Genomic DNA, 18446 nt, shown 5'->3' on the forward strand with positions numbered 1-18446 from the left:
CCCAGTTTTTATAGAAAGTTTCCAGTAAGATGTCGTGGACGGGCAACTTCAGAAATTCTTTGGGAGGTTGCTCAATGTCTAGGGCATCGAGGAAAGCCTGAGACTTTTTAGAGTCGGACTCTAAGGGAATGGAAAGAGCTGCTGACATCTCTCTAAGGAATTTGGAGAAAGAGGATTGCTCTGGTTTGGAGACGGTGTCGGTCATGGAGGGTTCTTCGTCAGTTGACGAAGCGTCCTCCTCGGTACCATGAGGGGAGTCTTTCCACAAATCTGGGTCCCTAACGTCGGGGTGCGTACGTTTGGACATCGGTGTGGAGGGCTCGGCATGGTGGGTCTTTGAAAGAGATTTACCTGAGCGGTACCGGGTGAGGAAGACCGATGTCGTTCCTGGGACCGGACAGGGTCGGCAGCCTCACGGGTATGTACTGTAGGTGTTTCTGCCAAGAGCACCGGCATGGAAGTATTAATCGGTACCGAGGGGGTCGACACAGATGGGACAGTGTGAGGCTCGGACCGGTCCCGTACCGGAAGGTGCGGTGCCAGCAACGCCGGCAACAGTTGTTGGAGCTGTTGTTGCAGCTGCTCCTGTAACTGTGTTTGGAGTATGGCCGCGATGCGGTCGTCCAAGGGAGGCACCGGTACCGCTTTTTTCTTCTTCGGTACCATAGGTGCCGCTCTATGCTCCGGCGATGAGGAGGCCGATGATGAGGCACTCACCGAGATCGGAGCGGAGCGTTTGCGGGGCCGGTGCGGTGCCGGGAGGGCCGGTGCCGCAACCGTGGCAGGAGGGCGCTCAAGGGAAGTGGGAGGCTTCTTAGCCGGCTTACCTGGGCCCAACGACCCCGAGGAAGGGTCTGGTGGTGTCGATGTTGTCGGTGCTGACTTTTGTGGTGCCGTCGATGTCGCAGCCGGTTCCATGGCAGATCCGGTACCAAACAAAATATGTTGCTGGATCTGCCGATTTTTCAAAGTACGCTTTTTAAGTGTAGCATAGCGGGTGCAGATGTCAGCCCGATGCTCTGGACCCAAGCACTGGAGGCACCAATTGTGTGGGTCGGTGAGGGAGATCGGGCGTGCACACCGCTGGCACTTCTTAAAACCCGGTTGAGGGGGCATGAATGGAAACACGGCCTCCGCAAAATCGAACCCGGAGGCCTGTATGGTGGCAACAGGCCCCGCCGGGGCCGGCCTGAAAAAATAAGGAAAACTCGATGAGTTTTTTTTTTTTTTTGTTTTTGTTTTTGAAAACAAAAATAAAGGGAATCCAATAAGAAAAAAGGAAAGAAAGTGAAAAAATACGCGAGCGGGAAGGCAAAAATTAGTTTTTCAACGGCCGTTGAAAACACATGCGTCTTCTTCGCTCCGCGGAAACGAAGAAACTGGGGACCACGCTCTCCTCCGTCGGGCGGGAAGGCACTCGCGCATGCGCGGTGCGGCCAACTAGAACTTTCCAGTTAAAAAGGTCCGTACCGGGGCTCCGTCGGTGATGTCACCCATGTGTTAAGAATATGCTGCCTGCTTGTCCTGGGATAATATGAGTGTAGGCATCCTTGAGATCCAGAGAGCATAACCAGTCGTTTTGCTTCTCTCTACCCCCTCCTCGAGCAGGTGTCAGCATGCGAAACCTCTCTTTGACTAGGAATTTGTTTAGGACCCTGAGGTCCAAAATGGGTCGCAGGTCGCCCGTCTTCTTCGGAACAAGGAAGTACCGGGAGTAAAACCCCTGGTTCAGCTGGTCCGTCGGGACCGGCTCTACGGCACGAAGCCGGAGCAAAGCCTGAGCTTCCTGAAGAAGAAGGGCGGTCTGAGTCAAGTTGGAAGGATACTCTCTTGGAGGGTGGTCCGGAGGGACCCGATGGGAATGAAGAGAGTACCCTTCCTTGATGATAGCAAGGACCCAGAGGTCGGTTGTTATGGCCTCCCAGTGATGATAAAAATGATGGAGGCGCCCTCTGATGGGGAAAACAGGGGGAGGCAGAACGAGGTTGGTTATGCCCTCGACGAGACAGTCAAAAAGGCTGAGTGGTCTTAGGGTCTTAGGGACAGCAGGCGACTGAGACTTAGGCTGACCCTTCTGGGGAGGCTGTCGCTTCGCCGGTTGCCTCGCAGGTGGAGTTTGCCTCGGCTGATAACGCCGCTGATAAATCAACGGCGGGCGAGAAGGTCGAGACTGCTGGGGCTTAGGCTTCGGCCGAAGGATAGATTGGAAGGACTTTTCATGGTCAGACAACTTCTTCGTGACAGTCTCGATGGATTCGTCAAAAAGATCCGCCCCAGCACACGGGACGTTTGCCAGGCGGTCCTGAAGATTCGGGTCCATATCAATGGTCCGCAACCAGGCCAACCGGCGCATCGTCACCGAGCAGGCCGCCGCTCGGGCTGAGAGCTCGAACGCATCATAGGCAGATTGCATTAACTGAAGCCGAAGTTGGGACAGCGAAACAAGCACTTCCTCAAACTCAAACCTAGCCTGGGACTCGATGTAGGGTGTGAACTTCCGAAGCACAGGTAGAAAAAATTCCAAGTAGGCTGCAAAGTGGAAATTGTAATTCAGGACTCGAGACGTCATCATCGAATTCTGATAGATGCGTCGACCAAACTTATCCATGGTTCTGCCCTCACGGCCCGGAGGCACTGAAGCATAGACCTGGCCAGGATGAGACCGCTTGAGCGAGGATTCAACCAGGAGGGACTGGTGAGAAAGCTGAGGACCCTCGAAGCCTTTATGATGCACCGTGCGGTACCGCACATCCAATTTGTCAGGGACCACAGGGATAGAGTAAGGAGACTCGAAGCATCGCATGAAGGTCTGGTCGAGGAGCTTGTGCAGGGGAAGCCGCAAGGACTCTGCTGGAGGACGAGGCAAGTGCATGGTATCGAGGTACTCCTTGGAATATCGAGACCCAGCATCGAGAGTAATGTCCATGTCATCTGCCATCTGCCTGAGGAACGATGAAAAGGACAGTTGGTCCGTCGTCGCCGGTCTGCGAGACGGACTAGAAGAAGAAGAGGCTTCAGGCTCCAGAGAGGCCTGCGAGCAACAGGACGAGTAGAAAACCTTGGGGTCCTCGAACTCCGGGCCCGGAGGAGGAGACCCAGTCGAAGCAGCATACCCCAACCGAGGCAATTTCTTCTGAGGCGAGATGGTCGAGTGCCGAGAGGAATGCTTCGAAGAATGTCTGGATCGATGCCCCTCTCGATGCCTGGAAGGGGATCGAGCCCGTCTGTGAGAAACTGGGTCAGACGCCTCCAAGGAGCAGATCGGACTCGATGCCGTCGATCGCAGAGGCGGAAGAGTCGGCGCCACCCCCGACGCCGCCCAGGCTTGATAGGGGGTTCGGTAGAACTCGTCCTGCTTCCTGCTATGCCCAGGACTGGGTGGACCCGAAGGTGGACGCCACACTGAGTCATGGGGCGGAGTAATCGGTTCCAAGGGAGGCAGGTCACTAAACGAGGCTTTCCTCGAGGGGATGGGCTCCAAGGGAGGCATATCACTAAGGGAGGCCCTCCTCGAGGGAATCGGTTCCAAAGGAGGCACAGCACTAACGGAGGACCTCCTCGAGGACCCGGACACCGCTCGCCGCTCCTCCTCGCCGAGCAACGAGGTCGTGCGGCAAGGAGGAGGAGGGGGCGGTCCGCCCCTCGAAGCCGAAGCTGGGAGGTCACCCTGGATGGTGGCAATCAGCCGAGGCCCCATGGTCTGCATGAGCTCCACGAACTGAGCCTCCAGAAGGGACCGCAACGAAGCCGATATGGAGTGATCCGCACCAAAAGGGGGCCCTTCCGCACGGTCTCCGCGCTCCTTCGGTGCTGCGTGCTTCTGCTTGCCAGTCTTCGGCACCTTGAGCACCACCTTGAGAACCACCGGTCGGGGTCGATACCTGCTCTGAGGAAGGCACCGGCGCCGAAGCCGAAACCGGTGTGAACGATGCCGGTTTCAGGAGGCCCGAAGCAGCCGGGGAGGCAGAGGGCTTCGCGGAAGGAGTCAAAGCACCCGTCGATGTCGATGTCGAAGCTGCAGGATCCGATGAAGCTTCTATCTTGAACATGGATTCCAGAGCAGACAGCGGCGCTTAAACGCTCTCGCCGTCAGAGTGGAGCAAGGCCGGCACGATTTCGGGAAGTGATCCGGTCCCAGACACTGTAAGCAGCGTCGATGAGGGTCCGTGAGCGAAATCGCGCGCTGGCACTTGCTACACTTTTTAAAACCGGTAATCGGCCGGGACATAGGCCGGAAAAGCTCCGCCGCAAGGTCGAAGGCGCGGGGCCCCAGCCACGCGGCCGACCCGGTATCGGAAGGAAAAATTTTTTATTTTTTTTTTAAATAAGAAATCAAAGAAAGAAATAAATGCACAGGAGAGCCAAAAGAACTCAACCCGCGGCAAAATAGAAGGCAAAAAAGAGATTCAATGGGCGCAAATTGAAGATAGACTTCTCAGCTCCGCGGAAGAAAAAGAACTGAGGAGACACGCCCGGACCATCGGGCAGGAGGGCACTGGCGCATGCGCGGTGCGGGCATCTCGAAACTTCTGAGTTTCTTCAAGCAAGACATGCTTGCAAGATGTCCGTATCGGGGCTCTGTCGGATGACAGCACCCACTAGTGAGAATACCTGCTTGCTTGTCCTGGGATAAGACGTGTTACAATCCAGCCATACAGATTATGAATAATACAAAAGTAGGATTGCTAAGATAGGAGCTATACAACCGGTTGTTCCATGTCCAATATATGTGACAGAACCAGTACAAAAAAAACCAAAATCTTTCAGCAATGAATATGCATGCAAAACATGGAAGAGAGTTCCAAACAAGCATCACAGAAATGTTTACGGTTATGTTAGTGGTCTGTTATTATTTGTTTCCCAAAGAGAGGGGTTTGGTTAAGGAAAAAAAACCACACAGGTCACTAAAGGAAACTGAAGTTAGTAAGTAGAGAATGACACGGTGGCGGTTACCCGTGGCTAGCCGCGTTTAGCCGCGGGTAACCCGCCAAAACGGGGAATGAAAAATAACAGTCGCTGCGGGGACGGGGACAAGGCCATTCACCGCCTGTGGAGCGGTGAATGGTCTTGTCTCCGCAGTGAGGCATTAAGGATCGCGCGGTCCCCGCAGCCACCGCCCGCCCGTAGCGTTTAGCCAGCTCCCTCCCTCCACCTCACCTTAAATTCTGAGTTTGCCGGCTTCCTTTTTCCTGAGCCGCACGCATTCAAAAAGCCGTGCACGCGCGGCTGCGCAGTCCATCAAGCTTCTCCTCTGACGCAACCGGAAACAGGAAGTTGCAGGAGAGGAGAAGCTTGATGGACTCGCGCATCGCGCAGCCGCGCGTGAGTGTCTTTTTAAACACGTGCGGCTTAGGGAAAAAGGAAGCCGGCAAACTCAGAATGTAAGGTGAGTTGGAGGGAGGGAGCTGGCTAAACGCTGCGATCGAGTAGGTGGGGGCTGCTAGACTCTGCGATCGCGTTTGTTCCTGGCTCATACTAGGAAGGAGGGAGTGAAAGGAAAAAAATTCTGGGCCAAGGGGGATGAAGAGGGAAAGAAAGAAACCCACAGCAGGAAAGAAAGGGGAAGACAGGCAGGTGAGCCAGATGCTGGAAGCAGGGGGGGGGGAAGAAAGAAGGAAAGAAGCTAGATGGGGTTGAAAAAAAGACACGCTGGTATGGAAGAGGAAAATAGGGGAAATCTGGACAGAGGAAGGTAACAGAAAGAGGGGGAATTATGTGCATGGGGCATAGGGACAGAGACATAAAGGGGACATGCCATGGGGATGGTATATGGACACAGGGGGGGGGCAATGGCAGATACATAGGAGAGATATTAGAAATGGGGAAAATAGGAACATAGAAGCGAGATGGTTTGTGGGCAAGGTACAGGGACAGAGCTCGCAGGCTCCAGCGGCTTGCACAGATTACATTGTAACATGCCACGAAAATAAGAGAGAGGTAGGTAAGATAGGCCACGCAAGAGGAGCTGAAGGGTGGTAGAAAGGAACAGATGGTAAAGGAGGGAGGGAAGGGTTGTGGTAGAAAGGAATAGAACAGACATTGAAAGAGGGTAGAGAGTAACAGACCCTGAAGGGAAATGTGGAAGACAGAATGGGTAGAAGACAGATGCCAGACTATGGGGGAGCGGAGGGAAGAAGATGGGTGCTAGACCAATTGGGGGAGGGTGAAGGGACGGCACAGTAACAGCAAATGGAAGACGCAGAGAGAAGACACACAGTGGATGGAAGGAATTGAATGAAGAAGATGTGGAAAGCAGAAACCAGACAACAAAGGTAGAAAAAAAATTCTATTTATTTATTTATTTTTTTGCTTTAGGATAAAGTAGTATATTAGTTGTGTTGATAAAAATTTATAAACAAAGCCCTGCCAGCTGAACATCTCTTTATCTAGTTCAGCAGCAGGAACTTTGATTTATAAGAAAGGAATAAGCTAAATATTACAGTACTAAGGCTTATATGGATGCTGTGGGGACGGTGACGGGGCGGTGAATGGGATGGCAGTGGCGGTGACGGGGCGGTGAAAGGGATGGCAGTGATGGTGATGGGGTGGTGAAGGGAATGGCGGTGATGGGGCGGTGCAGAGGATGGTGGGCCGGGCACAGGGCGGTGACGGGGACAGATTTTTTCCCCGTGTCATTCTCTATTAGTAAGGTACTAAGTAGGGCACCTCTGTGGTTGGGTGTCTCTTTTTCATCCGCCTAGAACCGCAAGGTATTGGCAGAATAAAAGACACTAATGTAATGTAATTTAGCTTCAGTATGGCAAAACTAGCTACACAAGGTTTAATAGGTTACTTTGAAAGCAATAGGTCTCAGTCTCTATCTGCTGGTACGAGTGTGTAATCCTAAGTGTCTGCAGTGATCTAGGAATGCTAAAGAATCTGCAATTTTCAAACACCACAATATACCTTTATCCATTAAGATTGTTGAATTACTTTTATTTTTGGATTCCCTTCTCATTAATACAGAGGACTACAAATATCAGAAATTGACAGTAGGGGGAGGAAAATTTAAGCGAGGCATATTATCTCAAGCCTTTTGTACAGCTCCGTATCTTGAAACATATATAACAGTTGTCTTGTTTTATTTTAATATACTGTACATTTATATTGCACCAGTCTACAATTCACCAATTTTATTTCTAAATCTTTAGTAACCTGATTCTCAAACTAAATATATCAATGCCTTCCCAGTAAGTGCTCTAAAGAGGAACCAAAGTAAAATGCAGCCACCACAACAGAAGTTTTGAAGTGAGTGATCTGCAACACTGCTGACTGCAATAGGACAAGCAGAAATGAGGAAAAGTAGAAAGAAAGCATAAGAAAATAACTGGAGAATAAATGAAGGCCATCAGACAGTGATGAAATCTTAAGTCTGAAGAGTTCCAAGACACTAACCTGCCAACAGGACTTATGCTCCTATGTTGAACAAAGGTACGACAGGATTTTCGTGGCTTCTGATGTTTTAGGTCTTTCAAGTAAGAGAAGTCAGAGCTCTGCTCTTCTACGAGCATATCAAATTCATCCATAGCATCCTGATCAAAGTCAACACGACAGAGAGGAGCCAGGGCCATGTTCTTTTTTATTTCAAAGGGTGCAAACTTCCCACAGAAGCTAGCAAATGTCTGTACAGTGAGACAGAAGAAAATTAAAATTATTTGAGTGTTCCAGAGTCATTTAGAAATTAAGGTAATATTGACAGCATGTATAATATCAATACATACAACAGATCACATATGACTGTAGATAAGGACCTTAAAGCCCAATTAGTTTGCACAGTTTCCTTTCTGTTGCATTTACACTTAAACTTTTTATGGTTTAGTCCTCTTACTTCTACCCCTAACACATTCTACACCACAGCTAGGGAATGCTTGCATAGGACGTTTCCTCTACCAACCAACCCAAAGTCACTTATTGTTCAAGTAATATTCAGTAGCCAACCTCAATATCTAAACGTCTGATATCAAATCCAACAGACCAGCCTCAGAGAAATGTAGCTGTATGATCTACTCCAGTGTTTCTCAACTTCTTCATGCCAAGTACCCCCTAAGTCTAACAAAAATCAACCAAGTACCCTGACCCAAGCTCCACCCCCAGACCCCGCCCCTGACCCCCCACCTCCATAATAGTCCTAACTGTAATGCAATTTCTTCTATTCAATTTTCATATACTCACAATAACTTTTTTTTTTTCTTTATTCATTTTATAACTTACATCAAGTGTACAGTAAATATCAAACAATTATAGTACAACATCACTTGAAAATCTATAATATCATACAACAAGAAGATTTAACCCCCAACCTCCTCCCAAATTCATATACAACTAAAATATACCACATGAAAATAATATCTTATGTCATTCATAAATATATTATTAGTGGAAAACCAAGAAACCCCCACCCACCCCAAATCCACATGAGTATTAAAATTGGGAAAAGTGTAAATTAATGGTAACAACAAAATTTAAAAAAACACAAAGCACACTGTATGCAGAGAAAGGAGAAATTAGGTTCTTACTTGCTAATTTTCTCTCTTTAAGAACATAAGAATTGCCACTGCTGGGTCAGACCAGTGGTCCATCGTGTCCAGCAGTCTGCTCACGCGGCGGCCCTTAGGTCAAAGACCAGTGCCCTATTTGAGTCTAGCCTTACCTGCGTACATTCTGCTTCAGCAGGAACTTATCTAACCTTTTCTTGAATCCCTGGAGGGTGCTTTCTCCTATAACAGCCTCTGGAAGAGCGTTCCAGATTTCTACCACTCTTTGGGTGAAGAAAAACTTCTTTACATTTGTATGTAACCTATCTCCTTTTAACTTTAGAGAGTGCCAGGGTTCTCCCTAGAGCCTTTTAGCCGGGCGCTTCGCCTGGCTAATCTAGATGACCGCCCGGCTGTCATCTCGGTCAAGAAACCTGCTGCTGCCGCCGCTGCTCAAACATTTTTTTTTTTTTAAACTACCCTCTCACCGGCTTGGGGATTCCCTGGGCAGACTCGGCACAGCCTGAAGAGCTGCTGGAAGTTGAATGTTTAACTCCTGCCTCTGCCTGACTTTTTTTCTTTTTAAAGCACCAGCAAGTGACTTGAACCCGTGCTCCAGGGTTCTAACGGTAACACTGTGCATGCCAGCTTCCTTTATTCCCCTCTGAAACCAGAAGTTATGTCCTGAAAGGGGGGGGAGGGAAGAGATAGGAAGACGGCACGGATAGTGCAGGGGTGTTCAACCTGTGGCCCACAGGCCGCATGCTGCCCAACAAGGAGTTTTGTGCGGTACATCTCCTTCCCTCCCTTCTGTGCCTCCCTCCGACGGGTATTGGCCGGCTCCCTTGCTGCAATTGTATGCGGGTGTCCTTGGCTCCTCATGCGCAATCTGTGGCTGTGTCAGAGAGAAAGCTTCAGAATCAGCCCATGAATCATGTGCGATGAGCCGACGCCACCCGCGGACGACTGCAGCAAGGGAGCCAGCCAGAAAATAAACACTCGCCGGGAGGCACAGAAGTAAGGGAACGCTTCCAGCACAGGCGCTGATCATCGACAGCCATAAAATAAATGCTTCCAGCACCGTCATGGATCGTGTGAGGAGCCAGCCACCATCGCCCGCAGCTTTCACCAGAAAAACGATTGCAGCATGGGAGCCAGCCAGAAGGTAAATACCTGACAGACGGAGGCACAGAAGGGAGGGAGGGAGAAGGTTGGGTCTCGAGAGGGAGGGAGCACAAACTTTGGACAAATGATGAAGGAAGGAGGGAGGGCGCATGAGCCATAGATTGAAGAATGGAGGGAGGAACAGTAAGGGAGAATTGGGTGAGAGAGGGAAAGAGATGGTGCACATGGAAAGATGAAGAAAGAGGAGATTTGTTGGGCAGAGAGAGGAGGGAGAGAGAGAGCATTATTGGACATGGTGGTGGGAGAGGAGTGAGGTAGAGATGCATGGGCGCGGAGAGGAGGGGTAGAACATGCTGGGCCAAGGAAGCCTCCTGGACTGGATTTTTTTTTTTAAAGTACAGAGGGGGAGGGTATTAAAAAAAGTGCCAGATTGGGCGTGGGGGGAGAGCTTATGGGGCCAAACACAGAAGACAGAGAGAGATGTTGGGCAATGGTCTGAAGGGAGAGAAGTTAGACCTGGGGTGGTGTGGAGGGAAAGGGAAAGAGATACTTGAAGGGAGAACTGTTGGGAAGAGAGAGGAAGAAATGGTGGACCAGTGGGAGGCAAGCATAGGGAGAGATGGGGTGGGGGCAGTTGGGAAGAGAAAGGGAGAGAAGTTGGATCTGGGGATGGAAGGGAGGTAGAGAGAAATTTTAGGCCTGTGGATGGAAGGCAGAGAGATGCAGCACCTCTCTTTTTTCCCCTCCATTTCATTGTTCAACATAAGGGGGGGAGGGAAGAAGAAAAACAGAAAAGAGAGGGAGCAAAATGTTGTACCATGGGGATAGAGAAGGAGAGATGGACCCATGGGAGGGCAGGAGGGATGAGATCTGGGATAAGAAAGGGGATAGAAAGAAAGGGACAGGGAGTTATAGCCTGACCAGTGTAGAGAGGGAGGGGGATTCAGAAAGTGGTGAGCCATGTGGATGACAAGATGAGTGCGAGAGCAGTGAGTTCAGTGGTGGAAATGTGGTAATGGAGAGTAGATAGAAAGAAATAGGAGGCTGGGAAAGGAGTGAGGTGGGAAATGGGAGAGCTAGGGACTGAGAGAAAATGGAGAATTGAGAGGTAGCTGAACATTTAAAAAGAAGAAGGGTGAGAAAGAAGACAATATTTGAGTGGACAGAGGCAAAAAAGAAAAGAAAAAGTTAAGAAAGCTGAAAGGGAAAAATCAATACGTTGGAGACAGGCATAAGGAAGGATGGAACTGTATTGAGAAGAGGAAAAAAACTGGACAGCAGACACTGGAAAGAGAATCGGTAGAAGATAGACAAAAAAGCAAAAGAAAATCTGGGAGTTGCACTTCCTTCTTCAGGTAAATATTTCCAACCTTTTTTCTCACACTCCTATTGAATCTCTCCAATTTTCAATTAAATTTTCCTCTCCTCTTAACTTTCTCCTTATCTATCTATCCCCGCCAATAACCAAAACCTCTCTTTCATCTCTTATCTCCACTCTAACTGATTTTAATATCGCTTATCCTGAATCTATAATTCTGGGAGATTTTAATATCCATTTTAACTCCCCTAATCACTTTAATACGTCAGAACTCTTAACTTTGATTGCTGACCTATCACTATCGCCTCTAATCCATTCTCCTACTCATTCTGCAGGAAATACCCTTGATATGATCCTATGCCCAACCACCATGACTCATCTTTTCTATAATTTTGATTTCAGCTCTGTACCTTGGTCAGATCATACCCTGATTATCTGGCACTTAAATGTTCCAACTTATCCAAACCCTATCCAACAAACAAATAATCCTCCTTTCTCTCGTAATTTAAATAATATAACTCTCCCCGCTATTCAAGCTTCCTTCGATCTAAATCTCAAAGATTTATCTTCCCTATCCATCATTGAACAATTTTCTAATTGGGAAACGTCTACAAAATCCCTATTAGACTTGCTAGCACCTAAATCTGTCACACAAAATAAACCCACTCTTAACAATTCCTTAAAGAAACACCAACCCTGGTTTAATGAAAATTTGATCCTCCTCCGTCGACAGGTCCGTTCGGCCGAAAACAAATGGCGTAAAACACTCTATAACAATCACCTCCTTTCTTATAAAGAAAAAGCTTCTCACTACAAAAAAACCATTCAACAGACAAAAAAAGAGTATTATTCTAAAAAAAGAGTATTATTCTAATCTTATTTCTTCCACTAATAACTCATCCACTCTCTTTAGTATTGTGCTCAGTCTCTTTCAAAATATTCTAAAAAAAAAACTCACCCCTCCTATTTCAACTTTACCATCCGCTGATGAACTTTCTCAATTCTTTGACACCAAAGTCAAAACTATTCGAACTCACCTTGGATCTTCACTTCCTACTTTTTCGGTCCCAACTAATAATGACTTAACTTCCCTACCTATCAGTTCTTTCTCTAATTTCAAAGTACCTTCACTAGCTCAACTATTCACCATTCTACAATCTATAAATTCCCCCAATAACATTGCTGAAAGTTTTCCCCCATTACTTCTCAAAAAAATTTTTTCTTTTTTCGGTCCTTATTTAAGGGAAATGATTTCCAAGTCTTTTTCCGATTGCTGTGTCCCTAATGCATGGAAAACAGCTCTAATTTTCCCAAAACTTAAACAATACAACACTGATCCCTCTTTAGCCAACAACTACCGTCCTATCGCCAATTTGCCTTTAATTACTAAACTCACTGAAAAAATTATTCATTCTCAACTGTCAGAATTCTTTGACCAAACACATGCCCTCCTACATCCTTATCAAACCGGCTTTCGAACTTCACATTCCACTGAATTATCATTACTCGGGCTTATTACAACTATACATTACTTTCACGATCACCTAAAATCTGTTATACTAATTTCCCTTGATTTATCCGCAGCATTTGATACCATAGACCATTCTTTACTTTTATCTAGATTAATAGATTGTAATATCACAGGTCACGCTCTCAACTGGTTTACATCCTACTTTCACGATCGTAACTCTAAAGTTCATGTAAAAAACCAAACTTCTTCTTCGGTAACTCAAACTTTCGGAGTGCCTCAAGGCTCTATTTTATCTCCGCTATTATTCAATATCTTTCTATCCCCTCTTCTCTCTCTTGCCCAATCATTAGGATTCTCAATTTTCGCTTACGCTGACGATATACAGCTGCTTTATCCGATTAACACTTCAAACCCTTCAGATATTAATGACCTAAACACCAAATTAGATATTATAAGTGATTGGCTCTTTTCAAATAAACTTTCACTCAACGTTGATAAATCCTGTGGTCTCCTTCTCCCCATTAAAAAATCCGAAACATTACTAGGAACAATTTACATTAAATCTGCACCATTACTTATGGACACTAAAATAAAATTACTAGGCGTTACTTTAGATAGAGAGCTTAACTTTCATGACCACATAAGTTCAGTAGTAAAAACCTGTTTCTTTAAATTACGTATCATCCGTTCACTCAGTTCAATTTTAAATACCGACTCGATTACTATCCTAATTGACTCCTTAGTCATTTCCCACTTAGATTACTGTAACTCTCTTTTAAATGGACTACCCCAAAAAGAACTTCGACGTTTACAACTCATACAAAATACAGCAATTAAACTCATCTACAAAATAGGTAAATTTGAACACGTCACCCCTCTTCTTAAAGAAGCTCATTGGCTCCCTGTCACCCACCGTATAATTTATAAAATTATTCTGCTTTCTTTTAAAATCAAACACTCCCACTTGCCCTTATTTCTTGATAAATTATTAATACCCCAAAGTTCTCCCCGTTCCTTAAGATCTACTGACCAAAAACTTCTTTTCATTCCATCCTTAAAAGAATCCTACTATACTAGGAAAACTAATTTCGCTATAACTGCCCCCACCTTATGGAATTCTCTCCCTCAATTTCTCCACGATGAACTTCACTTACCAAAATTCAAGACCAATCTCAAAACCTTCCTATTTCAAGATGCTTTTGACAAATTTTAATTTCCAATTATTAATTTTTTTTTTTTCTCTCTTTTTCTTTCTTTTATGGTCAGTTTACCTGTAATTCTTAAATCTAACTTTTCTTCAGCGCATATCACTTTTACCATGTACCCTCATCCCTCATGTTCTACCCCTTTCCCTCTATCTCATTTTCTCTAATATTATGTAACTTCTCCTCACCTCCCCACTTATCCTCACTTTCTAGTTTGTCTGTATATGTTATATATGTTTACTCTAAATATTCAATACACCTAACTATTCTCCCTTCTACCTATTTTAAATTTTATTGTTAACCGGTCAGATATTTGTTTTATGATCGGGATATTAAAAACTAATAAAACTTGAAACTTGAAAACTTCTGACTGTGCATCCAATATTTCTTTCTTTCTGCCTCCTACAAGCTTCCTCTCTTCCAGACCTCATTTCCTTCTCCAATCAACATCCCTCTCTGTCCCTCCAACTTTTCTTCCTCTCTCCTCCAACCCTATTGGCAATAAGCCTCCCTCTCTCATTCCTTCCCTTTCTGCAAAGAGAATGGGGGGAGAGAGAAGGGAAAAGATATCCAGGGGGCATCTCTCCCACCCCCTCTACTGCCACAGCTAATATTTCTCCCTCTCATCCCCCAGATAATGTGCAGCTTTTTTCACCACTGCCCACGAGCCCCATGCCCATTTCTCCTTCTATCACCCGTCTCCAGCACAGTGCCACATCTCTCCCTCCATCACTGTGTCCAACATTCCTCCCCCTAGCATCCCCTTCAAACTGTCCCTCTGTTCTTTCTCCACCACCATATCTAACATTTCTCCCTCTCATCCTCTTCCCCATGCATCTCTACCTCACTCCTCTCTCTCTGCCCAATTTTCCTCTTTCTTCCTTTCCCCTTGTGCACTCTCTCTTTCCCTCTCACTCACACACTCATGTCCAACAATACTCCTAAGTTAGTGCTTCCTTCCTCCCTACCTTCTGTGTCCCATGTTCATGCCCCCTCCCTTTCTTCTGTCCCGAGTTTGTGCCCCTCTCCCAGCCTTTGTCCCAAATTCCCCCCCCCCTTTCTCCCTTTGTCCCATGCTCCTTCTGGCCTTCAGCCACACAGGGACATGTGGCGGGCAGCGTTTCTTACATGCTGCACATGGCTGACCCACAAGCCTTCCCTAAGGGTACACGTGTTGAGAAACTCTGCTCTACTTTCTTAAGTAAATTAGAGGGAAGATAATTTAATAAATATATAATCAAATCGTCAATTCTAACATCATTCGAAACTTAAATAAAGGCCATAATGGCGTCTAATATAATGAATCTAAATAAAAATATTTATTGGAAATATCATCATGAATATTCAAATTATAATTATAATTGGAATAGAATCATGGTCCTTATTGAATATTTAAAGAAAACTGGGGTGGACGTATCATAAATTATACAGACTTCAATCTTTAGAACCTCTTATGATGTATACCATTCCAGGTTCCTGTCTTGTATATTATTATAATCATTTATGTCCACCACCCCCTACCGGAAGATTTTGTTCCCTATGTGTTTAAACAATTTGAGCATCAAGCCAGTTCAGTTTGTATCGCCTTAGTCATTGAAGCTTTTGCGTTGGTAACACTTGTTCAAGCTTATGCAGCATATGTTCGTTTAAGCTTTATTTTTGCCCCTTTTCTTGGCAAGGCAGTGTTGGTTCAAAACTTTCCCCCGAAGAAGGTCCGTGTTAGGGTTGAAACGCCTACACAAAATAAAGGCGCTGGGAGTTATCGTATCAACGTTGATGGTGGCAGGTTCCACCACACAATAAGCTAAGTGTTGCCTTTCCATAAATGTCAGCTATGTTATATATAATTTATTACCCAAAGCACAACAACTGGGTGTAGAATAAACAAAGAATTATTCCAAAGCTTGAATAATCACAAAAAACAAAAAGGGAACAATGCACAGAAATTTTTAACACCTTTTAAACCCGGATGGTGCTCAGAATCCACAGGAAATGAGAGATTTTTTCCTCTGAACCAGGAAGGATTTATAACTGTATCTTACACACCGTTGCGGGTTCGCTGAAGAAGCCAACTAAGCCTACTCGGCGAAACACGTCAGAACCTTGCCAGACCATCGCTGTATGGACATTTAAGTTAAGTCTGATTCACTATTTTTGAAGTCTTTATGCATTGGATATTTATTCACTATATGGACATATAATAATATTACACAGGTTTTTAAGAAACATTTTTAATCACCTTTCGGTGGTGCAATGATAGATTCTGTGAAAAATGCTTTAGGGGTTTGCTCCCCACGTTCAGCTTTTTCTATTCCACTCGTGGATTCTGAGCACCATCTGGGTTTATAAAGGGTTAAAAATTTCTGTGCATTGTTCCCTTTTTGTTTTTTGTGATATATAATTAATTGACACTTTTTAAAAGAATTTAGGTAAATGTACGTTTCATGAACATGCATTTTCAGTTTCCTTTAGTTTTCTTCATATACAGTGACACTTTCATAAATTTCAAAAAACTTTATATCCATACTTTTCACATCAATTAATTAGGTTTTATGTACATGCACTTTATGTATTTTAGGAATGTTTTAATTTAAAAGTATTTAAGGTTAGCGGCTATAACAATACTATCCACCCTAGACTACTGCAACATCATTTATGTGGGTATACCTAAAAAAACCGTGAGAAAATTGAGAATAGTTCAAAACACGGCCGTCTGCTTAATATTCGGACTAAAGAAAAGTGATCACGTTAGTCCCTTCTACAGATTGCTGCATTGGTTACCAATTGAGGCACAAATTATATTCAAATTCTCCTGCTTTTGCTATAAACTGGTGTGAAGAATGGCCCCCAACTATTTACTACCTCATTTCGAATTTTACTCCCCCACGAGGATAACCAGAAATCACAATCTCTTTGCCTATCCGAAAATCACAGGCTGCAGATATTGAACCTTCCTGGATAGAACATTCAAGTTTCAAGCTGGTAGACAGCAAACTTGGCTAGGCTACTTCATTGATGGCGCCAGGTTGACAATACGGCGCCTTCCGGAAAGAATTAAAGACCACTTTGTTTAACAAATTTAATTCCTAGCCAGACTTTCTCCCCCCGGAACAAAGCTACCGCTAATCATACTAATTTCATTACTCCTCGTTATCCCTACTCTGTATTCTCTGACTGTACAATTTGTACCTAGTTATGCTCTGACTTCTAACCATATGCAATGTAACATGTCAAACTTATATTGTAACCTATGTATATCTTTCTTCTTGCCAATTTGCACCATGTAATCACTGAGCGCTCAGTGACCTCTTCTCTATTTGTACACTGTAATTCGCTGACTGTTCAGCTATTCTTCATTGTGAACCGCCTAGAAGTCGCAAGATTATGGCAGTATAGAAAAAATAAAATTATTATTATTATTATTAAATCTAACAAATTGAGTGATTATAATAATTATAGGGTATTAAATGTAATTTAAAGTAAATAAATTAAAGAAAAATTTTTTTTGTCGGTTGGGGATGGTGGACATAAATCCTATATAATAAAACGCTAACCGCGCATGTGCACTCAGACCTGCGTGATCTGTAATCCCTGATCTGTGATCCGTAGGTCCGTGGCCAGAGTGCGTATGCGGCGGACAGATCGGGAAAGCACAGCACAGCCGGCGACTCCCCCCCTCCCGCCCTCAGTCACTGCCCCCTCCCGCCCTCACTCACTGCCAAAACCACCACCTCCTCCTTCTCGCCGGCTCACCCGCTTTTAAATGAAGAGAAAAGCGCTGCACCGCGCTAACGCTGGCTTTGCTGTCTTCTGTCCACTGCGGCCCGCCCTGACTACTTCCTGTTTCCGCTAGGGTTGGTCGCAGTGGATAGAAGACGCCGAAGCCAGCGGCTGTAGCCGCCGACCTCCGTTCCTCCGGGGGGGGGGGGGTCTGGGAGGAGAGGGATCGCGGCCACTCAGCGCCCCCACCGAGGAGCCCAGCAACTTTCCGCTGCCCGGGACTCAAGTCATTTGCCGCCCCCCCTCTTCCCTTACCACGGGCCCGACTAGCGATTTAAGCAGTGTGTGCAGCAGTCTTCACACGCTGCTTCGGGCCCTTCTGCTGCCCTGATTTGCTCCAGACGTGCCAGAGTAAATCATGGCAGTAGAAGGATCCAAAGCAGCGTGTGAACACTGCTGCACACGCTGCTTGAATCGCCATGTGTAGTCGGGCCCGCGGGAAGGAAAGGGAAGGGGGCGGCGGCAAAGGACTCGGGCCCGCGTTTGTAGTCGCGACTGTGGGAAGGGAAAGGGGGTAGAGGAAACGCTAATGCTGCTGCACAGGGAACTGGTGTGGGGGGAGGGAAATGGAAGGGGGAGGGAATGCTGCTTTGCACAGACAGACAGAGGGAGGAAGGGAGACAGAAAGACAAGAAGAAAGACACAGGGGCAGGGAGATATACAGAAAGACAAACAGACAAAGGGGGCCAGGGACAGAGACAGACAGAAAGAAAGACAGCAGGAGTCGCGTCAGGAGGGGTGCGGGATGCCGCAGAGGGAACTTTTCCAATGGGTGCAACTGGGCGGCTGTCGGGAGCCTCTGATCAGGGGCAGAGCAAGGTAAGTGTATCATAGGGATAAGAAGGAGGAGGGGGGGAGAAAAAGGAAGGGACGCTTACTGCTGGACAGGGGGAGAAGGAAAGTGGTACTGATGGACAAGGGGGGTGAAGAAAAAGGAACGGAGGCCTAATGTTGGACAGGGGGAGAAGGAAGGTGCTGCTGGACAGAGGGGTGGTAAAACAAAGGGAGAAGGGCTGCTGCTGCATAAGGAGAGCTGTGAAGGGGTGGTGATGGACAGCCAAGGAAAAAGAAAG

General features: G+C 46.3%; 1 protein-coding gene across 6 annotated transcripts in view; it reads right to left on the minus strand.

Annotated features, from left to right (window-relative positions):
* CHAF1A (chromatin assembly factor 1 subunit A) overlaps window positions 1–18446 on the minus strand; it is a 215236-nt gene that overhangs the window by 95271 nt on the left and 101519 nt on the right. For all 6 annotated transcript variants that reach the window (XM_033954408.1, XM_033954407.1, XM_033954406.1 and 3 more), the window contains one exon: window positions 7396–7622. In XM_033954408.1, the coding sequence (XP_033810299.1) occupies window positions 7396–7622 (227 nt within the window). The remainder of the gene's footprint in view (window positions 1–7395; window positions 7623–18446) is intronic.

This window comes from Geotrypetes seraphini, chromosome 8, assembly GCF_902459505.1.
Source record: "Geotrypetes seraphini chromosome 8, aGeoSer1.1, whole genome shotgun sequence".
Classification (NCBI taxonomy): Eukaryota; Metazoa; Chordata; class Amphibia; order Gymnophiona; family Dermophiidae; genus Geotrypetes; species Geotrypetes seraphini.